The following is a 12720-nucleotide window of genomic DNA, read 5'->3' as shown; positions in this document are numbered from 1 at the left end:
TTAATTCTAAAGACAGCACCAACAATGATGCAGCACTCCCTCAGTACTGCACTGAAAAATCAGCCCATATTACAGACAGAGGTTCTAGAACAAGAGTTAAATCCACAACCCAACAGGGGAACAGTAGCACAGTGGTTATGTTACTGGACTAGTAATCCAGAAGCCTGAACTAATAATCCAGAGACGCAAATTCAAATCCCACCAAATCTGGAATTTAAAAAGTTAGTATCAGTAATGGTGACTGTCATGTATGTACATTCTGTTTGTAGCCACCAGATGGTGTCATTGTTGGAGGCCACTGAGCAGCATGCACATGGTGCTGCTCAGGTATAAAAGGCCAGCCATTTTGAGAGTCAGGTTTTGGGCCTAAATAAAGCAGAGCAAGGTTGTACCTTGCTTAGTTAAACAGTACTCAGTTTGAACCTTCATTTCATACATAACATTTGGCGACGAGAATACAAGAACGTTTGTTTGCAAAATGAGCACGATTGGATTTTTAGAGCGATTCGTGGAGGGAGAAACGTGGAGGGACAGACTTTGTGAGCCGTTTCAACCAGTACTTCGCGGCCAACAAAATGAAGGGGGTCGACGATGCAGATTGGCACCGGGCCGTGTTCCTCACTGTGTGCGGTTCAGAGATCTACGGTCTGATAAAGAATCTACTCATGCCGAGTGATCCAACAGAGAAAACGTACGACGAGTTGTGTACAATGGTACGGGAGCACCTCAAGCCAGACGACGGCATCATCATCTCAAGATACAGGTTTTATACACATGTTCGATCGGAGGGCCAGAGTGCGGCAGAATTCGTTGCCGACCTGAGACGTCTAGCGGGACCGTGCAAGTTCGGGACGGTGTTGGCAGACATGCTGCGGGACTTCTTCGTTATCGGTATCAATCACGAGGTGATCCTGCGCAAACTTCTGGCGGTGTAGGAGTTGGATTTAAAAAGGGCCATCCAGATCGCTCAATCATGTATGATGACGGACAGGAGTCTAAAGCAAATAGTGGTGCAGAACCGAACCTCGGCAAGTACTGTAAATGCGATTGATTCGGCGTTCGGCAGAGCGGCACATGCCAGGGCCTATCCGGCTGCTATCGTGAAACCTGTGGCTGCCCAAAGTCCGCTAGTGGGAATGTATCCGACTTCTCCGTGTTGGCATTGTGGGCTAAATCATCGGCACCAGCAGATGAGCAAGCGAGCTGCGACACACCACACGGAGGATGAGAGTCACACTAATGCAGATCCGGATATGCAATCCGAGATGCCAGAGGAGGAAGTGTATGGACTGTACTCCTTCATAACCAAGAGTAAACCAATTTTGATTAATGTGAAGTTTAACAGGATACCAGTATCGATGGAACTGGACACGTGGGCGAGTCAATCGATTATGAATGAGAGGGCATTTAATAAGCTTTGGGATACTGTTATGTATGGAGAAAGAGTCAGACTGAACACAGTGAGCTCAAAGTAACGTGTGACGTTAGTCTTTTATTGCAGGTCTCCAGAGTGCCTCTCCAACCTGTGAGGCCTCCTTAAATACCTGTGATCCCAAGGGATTATGGGATCTCTTGGGACTCCAGGGGATGAGCCCTCTGGTGGCTGTACAGAGTAAATACAAGTTTACATATATAACAGATACTAAGATTGTGAGGCCCAGGCTGAGCCCTGTTAACGCCAAGCTGCGCACGTACACCAATGAACTGATAAAGGTGATTGGCAGTGCACAAATTAATGTGTCGTATAATGGTGCGGTTCACGAGTTACCGCTGTAGATTGTTCCAGGCAATGGCCCAACACTGCTCGGCAGGAGTTGGTTGAAGAAAATCAGATGCGACTGGAACGACATAAAGGCGCTGTCGTTGGAGGAAGATACATGTGCCCAAGGATTGAGCAAGTTCCCCTCGCTGTTCGAACTGGGTGTCGGCAACTTCACGGGAGCCAAGGTGAAAATCCACATGGACTCAGATGCAAGACCCGTCCATCACAGTGCCGTATATAATGAGGGAGAAGGATGAAATTGAACTGGACAGACTCCAGCGTGAAGGGATCACATCACTGGTCGAATTTAATGAATGGGCCAGCCCCATTGTTCCTGTGCGGAAAAGTGATGGCACAGTCAGAAACTGTGGAGACTACAAGGCTACGATCAACAGGGTTTCGAAACAAGATCAGTACCCGTTACTGAAAGCTGATGACTAGTTTGCGACGCTAGCCAGAGGGAAGTCATTCACAAAACTGGACTTGACGTCGGCCTATATTACGCAGGAGTTGGTCGAGACGGCGAAGAGACTTACGTGCATTAACAGGCACAAAGGACTGTTTATTTACCACAGGTGCCCTTTCGGAAGTCGCTCAGCTGCAGCAATATTCCAGAGGAATATGGAAAGTCTACTGAAGTCCGTTCCCAGAACCGTCGTGTTCCAAGATGACATCCTGATCACCGGTCGTGACTCCAAGGAACATCTGAACAACCTGGAAGAGGTTCTACTGCGTTTGGATAGAGTGGGACTCAGACTAAAATGCTCAAAGTGCGTCTTCATGGCACCGGAGGTCGAATTCCTCGGGAGGAAAATCGCCGCTGATGGCATCAGACCTACTGATGTGAAAACCAAAGCCATCAAGAATGCACCCAAGCTGCAGAATGTGACGGAGCTACGTTCGTTTCTGGATTGAGTTGAGCACCTTACTAGAACCACTGCACATACTATTGAGAAAAGGCGACAACTGGATGTGGGGCGCATCGCAAGACAGAGCTTTCGAGAATGCCACCAATCTGCTTTGCTCGAACAAGCTGCTGGTACATTATGACCCATGCAAATGTTTAGTTTTGGTCTATGACGCATCATCATATGGAATTGGTTGCATACTCCAAAAAGCCAATAAGTCGGGGAAACTTCAACCTGTCGCACATACATCCAACAGTTTGGTTAAAGCAGAAAGAACCTACAGCATGGTCGAAGAAGAAGCTTTAGCGTGTGTGTACAGTGTTAAAAAGATGCATCAATACCTAATCAGTCTGAGGTTCGAATTAGAGACTGATCACAAGGGCTCATTTCATTGTTTTCCGAGAGCAAAGATATCAATACCAACGCTTCATCCTGCATCCCAAAGGTGGGCGCTGACGTTATTTGTCTATGATTATGTCGTTCGCCACAGAGATTTGTGCCGATGCTTTGAGCCAGTTGCCGTTGCCCATAACGGAGGTGGAACCGCCACAACCGGCAGATCTAATGTTAATCATGGATGCTTTTGAGAGTGAAGGAACGCCTGTCACGGCTCAACAAGTTAAGACCTGGACCAGCCAGGACCTGATTTTATCGGAGGTAAAGGGTTAGAAACATAGATGCATAGAAAATAGGTGCAGGAGTAGGCCATTCGGCCCTTCGAGCCTGCACCATCATTCAATAAGATCATGGCTGATCATTCCCTCAGTACCCCTTTCCTGCTTTCTCTCCATACCCCTTGATCCCCTTAGCCGTGAGACCATATCTAACTCCCTCTTGAATATATCCAATGAACTGGCATCAACAACTCTCTGCGGCAAGGAATTCCACAGGTTAACAACTCTCTGAGTGAAGAAATTTCTCCTCATCTCAGTCCTAAATGGCCTACCCCTTATCCTAAGACTGAGTCCCCTGGTTCCGGACTTCCCCAACATCGGGAACATTCTACCCGCATCAAACCTCTCCCGTCCCATGTTTCTATAAGATCCTCTCTCATCCTTCTAAACTCCAATGTATAAAATCCCAGTTGATCCAGTCTCTCCTCATATGTCAGTCCAGCCATCCCGGGAATCAGTCTGGTGAACCTTCGCTGCACTCCCTCAATAGGAAGAACATCCTTCCTCAGATTACGAGACCAAAACTGAACACAATATTCCAAGTGAGGCCTCACCAAGGCCCTGTACAACTGCAGTAAAACCTACCTGCTCCTATACTCAAATCTCCTAGCTATGAAGGCCAACATACCATTTGCCTTCTTCACTGCCTGCTGTACCTGTATGCCAACTTTCAATGACTGATGAACCATGACACCCAGGTCTCGTTGCACCTCCCCTTTTCCTAATCTGCCGCCATTCAGATAATATTCTGTCTTCGCGTTTTTGCCCCCAAAATGAATATCCTCACATTTATCCACATTATACTGCATCTGCCATGCATTTGCCCACTCACCTAACCTGTCCAAGTCACCCTGCAGCCTCTTAGCGTCACCCTCACAGCTCACACCGCCACCAATTTAGTGTCATCTGCACACTTGGAGATATTACACTCAATTCCTTCATCTAAATCATTGATGTATATTGAAAAGAGCTGGGGTCCCAGCACTGAGCTTTGCGGTACTCCACTAGTCACTGTCTGCCATTCTGAAAAGGACCGGTTTATCCCAACTCTCTGCCTCCTATCTGCTAACCAGTTCTCTATCCACATCAGTATATTAACCCAATACCATGTGCTTTGATTTTGCACACCAATCTCTTGTGTGGGACCTTGTCAAAAGCCTTTTGAAAGTCCAAATACACCAAATCCACTGGTTCTCCCTTGTCCGTTCTACTAGTTACATCCTCAAAGAATTCCAGAAGATTTGTCAAGCATGATTTCCCCTTCATAAATCCATGCTGACTTGGACTGATCCTGTCACTGCTTTTCAAATGCGCTGCTATTTCATCCTTAATAATTGATTCCAACATTTTTCCCACTACTGATGTCAGGCTAACTGGTCTATAATTACCTGTTTTCTCTCCCTCCTTTTTTAAAAAGCAGTGCTACATTAGCTACCCTCCACTCCATAGGAACTGACCCAGAGTCGATAGACTGTTGAAAAATGATCACCAATGCATCCACTATTTCTAGGGCCACTTCCTTAAGTACTCAGGGATGCAGACTATCAGGCCTCAGGGATTTATCGGTCTTCAATCACATCAATTTCCCTAACACAATTTCCCGCCTAATAAGGATATCCTTCAGTTCCTCCTTCTCACTAGACCCTTGCTTGCCTCGTACTTCTGGAAGGTTATTTGTGTCTTCCTTCATGAAGACAGAACCAAAGTATTTGTTCAATTGGTCTGCCATTTCTTTGTTCCCCATTATAAATTCACCTGAATCCGACTGCAAGGGCCTTAGGTTTGTCTTCACTAATCTTTTTCTCTTCACATATCTATAGAAGCTTTTGCAGTCAGTTTTTATGTTCCCGGCAAGCTTCTACTCGTACTCTATTTTCACCTCCTGAATTAAACCCTTTGTCCTCCTCTGCTGAATTTTAAATTCACCCCAGTCCTCAGGTTTGCTGCTTTTTCTGGCCAATTTATATGCCTCTTCCTTAGATTTAACACTATCCTTAATTTCCTTTGTTAGCCATGGTTGAGCCACTTCCCCGTTTTATTTTTACTCCAGACAGGGATGTACAATTGCTGAAGTTCATCCATGTGATCTTTAAATGTTTGCCATTGCCTATCCACCGTCAACCCTTTAAGTATCATTTGCCAGTCTATTCTAGCCAATTCACGCCTTACACCATCGAAGTTACCTTTCCTTAAGTTCAGGACCTTAGTTTCTGAATTAACTGTGTCACTCTCCATCTTAATAAAGAATGCTACCATGTTATGGTCACTCTTCCCCAAGGGGCCTCGCACAACAAGATTGCTAATTCGTCCTTTGTCATTACACATCACCCAGTCTAGGATGGCCAGCTCACTAGTCGGTTCCTCGACATATTGGTTTAGAAAACCATCCCTTATACATTCCAGGAAATCCTCCTCCACCGCATTGCTATCACTTTGGTTAGCCCAATCAATATGTAGATTAAAGTCACCCATAATAACTGCTGTACCTTTATTGCATGCATCCCTTATTTCTTGTTTGATGCTGTCCCCAACCTCACTACTACTGTTTGGTGGTCTGTACACAACTTCCACCAGCGTTTTCTGCCCTTTGGTATTCCGTAGCTCCATCCATACCGATTCCATATCATCCAAGCTAATGTCCTTCCTTACTATTGCATTAATTTCCTCTTTAACTAGCAATGCCACCTCGCCTCCTTTTCCTTTCTGTCTATCCTTCCTAAAGATTGAATACCCTTGGATGTTGAGTTCCCAGCCTTGGTCACCCTGGAGCCATGTCTCCGTCATGCCAATTACATCATATCTGTTAACTGCTATCTGCGCAGTTAATTCGTCCACCTTATTCCGAATACTCCTCACATTAAGGCACAGAGCCTTCAGGCTTGTCTTTCTAACACACTTTGCCCCTTTAGAATTTTGCTGTAATGTGGCCCTTTTTGCTTTTTGCCTTAGATTTCTCTGCCCTCCACTTTTACTTTTCTTCTTTCTATCTTTTGCTTCTGCCCCCATTCTACTTCCCTCTGTCTCCATGCATAGGTTCCCATCCCCTTGCCATATTAGTTTAACTCCTCCCCAACAGCACTAGCAAACACTCCCCCTTGGTCATTGGTTCAGGTCCTGCCCAGGTGCAGACCGTCCGGTTTGTACTGGTCTCACCTCCCCCAGAACCGGTTCCAATGTCCCAGGAATTTGATTCCCTCCCTTCTGCACCACTCCTCAAGCCACGTATTCATCTGAGCTATCCTGCGATTCCTATTCTGACTAGCACATGGCACTGGTAGCAATCCTGAGATTACTACTTTTGAGGTCCTACTTTTTAATTTAGCTCCTAGCTCCCTAAATTCGTCTTGTAGGACCTCATCCCGTTTTTTACCTATATCGTTGGTACCTATATGCACCACGACAACTGGCTGTTCACACTCGCTTTTCAGAATGCCCTGCACCCGCTCCGAGACATCCTTGACCCTTGCACCAGGGAGGCAACATACCATCCTGGATTCTCGGTTGCGGCCGCAGAAACATCTATCTATTCCCCTTACAATTGAATCCCCTATCACTATAGCTCTCCCACTCTTTTTCCTGCCCTCCTGTGCAGCAGAGCCACCCATAATGCCATGAAGTTGGCTGCTCCGCCCTTCCCTGATGAGACATCCCCCCCAACAGTACCCAAAGCGGTGTATCTGTTTTGCAGAGGGATGACCGCAGGGGACCCCTGCACTACCTTCCTTCCACTGCTCTTCCTGTTGGTCACCCATTCCCTATCTGGCTGTGTACCCTTTACCTGCGGTAAGACCAACTCACTGAACGTGCTATTCACGTCATTCTCAGCATCGTGGATGCTCCAGAGTTCATCCACCCGCAGCTCCAGTGCCACAATGCGGTCCACCAGGAGCTGCAGGTGGATGCACTTCCCACACACGTAGTTGTCAGGGACACCGGAAGCGTCCCTGACTTCCCACATTGTACAGGAGGAGCATAACACGTATCCGAGCTCTCCTGCCATGACTTAACCCTTACATAAACTTAATTTGGCAACAACAATGCTGAAGATTGCTTACTGATAAAGAAAAAGAAAAACTACTTACCAATCACCAGCCAATCACTTACCCCCTTGGCTGTGATGTCACCTTTTGATTTCTTTATACTTCTTTTTTGCCTTCTCACCCTGCTGCAGCTGCACCGGCTGGCCTCTCCGGCTCCCTCACGAACTCCCCGCTGGCCTTTATCAGCCTCCCGACATTGCTCCTCGATCTCCCACCTCTCCGACTGCCTCAAAGAGGATTGGTCTGCCATACCTAAGCAAATGTGCGAGGAGACCAAACTGTACATTCATCGCAAGGACGAACTGTCTATTCAAGCAGATTGCACAATAAGAGGCAATCGCGTTGTAATGCCCAAGAGAGGGAGAGAGAAGTTCGTGCGTGAGTTACACAGCACACATCCTGGTATAGTGATGATGAAGGCCATTGCCAAGTCCCATGTATGGTGACCAGGAATTGATTCTGAGCTGGAAGCATGCGTGCATCAGTGCAACACCTGCATGCAGCTCAGCAAAGCACCAATGGAATCGCCACTGAGTCTGTGGTCGTGGCCATCCAAACTTGGTCCAGGATCCATGTAGATTTTGCAGGTTCCTTCCTGAGCAAGATGTTTTTAGTTGTGGTGGACGCCTATTCGAAGTGGATAGAATGCATAATCCAGCACGTCCACGGCAACCATAGAGAATCTCAATGTCATGTTCGCGATACATGGTCTGGCTGACATAGTGGTGATCGACAATGGGTTGTGCTTCACCAATCAGGAGTTTCAGGAGTTTGTGAAACTTAATGGCATAAAACATGTAAGGTCAGCACCGTTCAACCCTGTGTCCAACGGGCAAGCAGAACGTGCAGTACAAATTATCAAGCAAAGCATGAGGAGAGTCACCCAAGGGTCACTGCAGACCCGCTTGTCCTGCATACTGCTGAGTTACAGGACAAGACCCCACACACTCACAGGGGTCTCGCCTGCTGAACTTATAATGAAAAGAGGTCTTAAGATCAAGCTATCCCTGGTACACCTGGATTGAAATAATCATGTTGAATACAGAAGAGAAAGTCAACAAGGGTACCACGATCGCATAACTGTGTCACGTGAGATTTCTGTTAATGACCCTGTATATGTGTTGAACTATGGACAGAGTCCAAAATGGATCGCTGGTACGGTCATGGCCAAGGAGGGCAACAGAGTATTCGTTATTAAGCTCAAGAATGGGCAAACGTGCAGGAAACACATGGATCAGACAAAGCTGAGGCACACAGACGAGCCAGAGCAGTCGGACGAAGAAACCATCAACAACCAACCTACCAGCAGCCTTCAGAGGACTCATGGGTCATCAGTGAACCCGGAATTTCCATAACGGACCTATTCAATAAAAATGGACTTGCAATTCCTGACATGGCCACTGCCACCCCCAACAGGTCAGTCATCCTGTGAAAGACTGTGATAAGATCTCATCATGTATGTACATTCTGGTTGTCGCCACCAGATATCGTCATTGTTGGAGGCCAGTGAGCAGCACGCACATGGTGCTGCTCAGGTATAAAAAGCCGGCCATTTTGAGAGTCAGACACTTTGGGCCTAAATAAAGCAGAGCAAGGTTGTACCTTGCTTAGTTAAACAGTACTCAGTTTGAACCTTCATTGCATACAGAACAGTGACCCAGCTAGTTCACTAACGTCCTTTAGGGAAGGAAATCTGCTGTCCTTACCTGGTCTGGCCTATATGTGTCTCCAGACACACAACACCAGCAACTTCCACAGCCCGTGAACAAATAAATTAAATTAAATTAACACAGTAGTGTGGTAGGGAAACATAATTCACTCACAGCTGATTGAGCTCTCTTTCACATTTAAGAATTCAAGAATATAATACACTCAGAAGTTGACCATCCAATATAGAATATAGCAATAATAAAAGTACGATGAACTCACAAGAACTCTATAGTTTGTATGGCTCATATGGCGCAGACACGATGGGCCAAAATGGCCTCCTTCTGCACTATAGATTTTTATGTTTCTATAAGTACCGACATGGACCTGTTGGGCTGAATGGCTGGTTTCTGTGCTGTAAATACTATGTATAATCTAAGATAAATAATGGCAACTGTACATTTGTGTACAATCATTGTTTACAGAAGTGCTCTGTAACTTGAGTTAATTCAATGACATGAAAGCAATGTAGAGGTTGCCATACAGCATTGATAAAATGTAACTAATATTGGAAGAAGTGTGGCAGTATTATGCAAATGTATGTTGTGATAAATAAAGGTAGAACTGACCAGCTCTTATGTAGATAATCCTTGTTCTAGTTCTGCCTAAAATATCAATGTTCCAAATGCAGACAGTGTAATATTCCTCTCGATTAAATCTGTCTCTGGTAATAATCTGTGTTATTGCTGTGGTCTATCATTAACATTCACATAGCATGCTGAATTTTACCCTGTGAAGTTACCCAATAACCGCACAGACTGATAAGTTCCTTTGGACTGTAAATTAGTTTCCAGTTTTCTTACCTTTGGTTTGGTTCCCTGGGCCATTGAACTTGACATAAAAATAAGATACATGGGAAAATTCCATTGGAAACCTCTCCAACACTACAAAGCTCTGTCCTTTCTGAATCTATCCAAAGTGATTTGTCAGGCTTGGCACCACAGTCAGCAGACTGCTGGGAACAAGCATTATATTAAACTACTTTCCATCCATTTTCACTTTCAGTGAATTAAGTTGGCAACAAATTTCCATTTAGCATTTTAAAAATGAACACTCAAACTGTTGTTCTACATGTGCCTTACCTTGAACCGTTTAACCCATTGATCTCGCCATTTTTCAGCTAAACATCCGTTAAAGAGCATCAGTCTGTGAAAAATCAGAAAGAAAGGCATCAGGCTAAACTTTACAAAACATTCGATCCAAAATAAATAATCTTGAGTCTCACAGGACTAGTTTATTATTCACAAAAGTAATGGATAGTTTTTAGACAATGTGCATTTTAAATATCACCAAATATTTAGATAGCTTATTGATCTGTGCACAGAACTTGGCATTTTCCAGTGATAACGTTCCACTGATAACGTTATGTCCCTGAGTGTCTGAGGTCTGAATGGAGCTGGACACAGTGTTTGTGAGAGAACACTGTTCTGGATTGCTCCCGCACTGCTTTGGGGTCTGCCTGAATATGGCTGTGAAGATACCACTCACTCCACAGTACTCTGCATTTCTGTAAAACCCTCCAGCAGGACTACAGTGATGTCCAAGGTGGTCTGCTCACATTCCCACACAACTGCTGCAGGCTGCATATAGTGGACACAAAGGATGTAATGAATGCCTTGTGCTCTTTCATATCCCACCATCTTAATTGATGCCCACTGGGATACCATTCCCTTGCCCATATAGTAAGTACAAAGCAAGAGCTAGCAGCCCGCCCAGATCTTCTTCCCTTCCTGCCACCTCCACTTGTTCCTTCTCACGTGTAAATTTTGCTTCACCTAGTGGTCCTAACTATGTGTCCCAGGTGTTAATATCTGTGCTGGTGCTGGAGAGAATGAGGCTGAGGTGGGGGACACGACATTGGGACTATCTGTTTCCCTGGATGTAAGAGATCTGGAGGAAAGGTCACCCAATGAGATCAGACATACTGATCTCCATAAGGGAGCAAGTGGGCCCTACAGGTTAGAGGCTGGATCTCTGAAGGTGGTATGAATCTTTTATGTATTGGCCCCCTTACACATATTGGGGGTGGTGTTCTGGGCACCCCACTGATGGCAGCTAGGCGCTTGGACTTTCTGGCTGCATGAAGGAGGTGAGCACCCAAGATGCACTTATAGTGGCGTACGTGACCACCAGGTCCATGTAAATGAAGTACCGTCCACTGACCCCACAATCTCTGGCAGGGTCCATGCACACCACTAGGCACGATAACAGCCTAACCGATGAGATCACAGCCGGCAGATTGCAGGGGCTCTTTAAATAAACCAGTGACATTTCATAATTAAATGGTTTCATTCAGTTGGATTTTAATTCAAGATATTAAAAAGATTATGGCTGCCTAAGGAAACGGCTAAATTCTTTGGATTAACTTTAGCTTTTAAGTGAGTTTCTGTTAACAAAGTTTAGTTAGTAAATGGGATTCCAGGCAGACAGTATTTTAGCTAATAAGGAGAGGCCTCTAGGTGAAGCAAAATTTACACGTGAGAAGGAACAAGTGGAGGTGGCAGGAAGGGAAGAAGATCTGGGAGGGCTGCTAGCTCCTGCTTTGTACTTACTATATGAGCAAGGGAATGTCTGTTGGCTCTAGCCTTGGAAGGGCACCTGCCATAGATCTGGAAAATTAGGGAGTGAGTAAAGTTATGAGGAGTTATTCTTGTTAAAACTGAAGTCGAGCTAATTGGATGAGGTAATAATTTGTAACATGTGGATTCTCAGGTAGCCAGAGTGAAAGAAAGGTATAAAATGAGGGGAGTTAGAATCAATGCTTCAGAATTCGACAAGGCTCGGCCAGCCAATTAACTCACGCTCAAGAATGCAACGTGTGAATTCTCCAGTAATTTGTATTATTGTAAGTGTAATCTTCAGTATGTGTAATTATTACTAATAATGGTTATCATTGTACATTTCATTCCTACAAAAGCCAATAAATGTCTTTGAACCATATTATCTTATGGAATAACTTATAAATGTACAAGTAAAACCATCCATTCCCTAACAGCTACTGACAAATAGTCTTATAGTTTGAGTCATCAAGTTTCAGTTAACATTTACTATAAATTTCAAGTAACTTGCAATTGGTTTAATATACTGGACTGACTATTTATACGAACACTTTTCTTTACCTTCTGCGCCTGCGTCCTCCAGACCCTGCCCCCAATGCCTCCCGCCCGAAACCTGAACTGGAAGTGGGGCCCCGAACTTGGATGTGGGGCAGCGAAGAGAAACAGCGCCGGGCGGGGGAAGAGAGATATGGGGGGAGGAATCATGGGGGGAGACACGGGGATGGGGAATAGAGAGACACGGGGGGGGGAAGAGAGACACGGGGGAGAGACACACAGTGGGGGGGGAAGATATGGGAGGGGGGAGATAGGGAACTCGGGGAAGATGGATCATGTTTCTCGGAAAGCTCGGTGCGTCAGGGACATCGTTGGAGTGGGTGAAATCCAGAAGTCACAACACTGTCACTATTCACTTCGTACCCAATTAACCTGTCATGCACTTGAGCTGGTGTAATGGACTTTGGCTGGGGAGGCAGCACTTGTGCTGGGGTAAGATATTACACCTTAGGGAGGCAGCACTTGCGTTGGGGTAAGGGACTTCGGAAAGAACTTAGTTGCTTTTGTTGGGTGTTC

General features: G+C 45.5%; 1 protein-coding gene across 1 annotated transcript in view; it reads right to left on the bottom strand.

Moving 5' to 3' along the window:
- LOC139273038 (secreted frizzled-related protein 4-like) overlaps positions 1-12720 on the bottom strand; it is a 60091-nt gene that overhangs the window by 16277 nt on the left and 31094 nt on the right. The window contains exon 5 of the mRNA XM_070889331.1: positions 10174-10237. Coding sequence (XP_070745432.1) covers positions 10174-10237 — 64 coding nt within the window. The remainder of the gene's footprint in view (positions 1-10173; positions 10238-12720) is intronic.

Source organism: Pristiophorus japonicus, chromosome 1, assembly GCF_044704955.1.
Source record: "Pristiophorus japonicus isolate sPriJap1 chromosome 1, sPriJap1.hap1, whole genome shotgun sequence".
Lineage (NCBI taxonomy): Eukaryota > Metazoa > Chordata > Chondrichthyes > Pristiophoridae > Pristiophorus > Pristiophorus japonicus.
The sequence above is the reverse complement of the archived record's forward strand: the minus strand, read 5'-3'. Positions and strand labels throughout refer to the sequence as shown.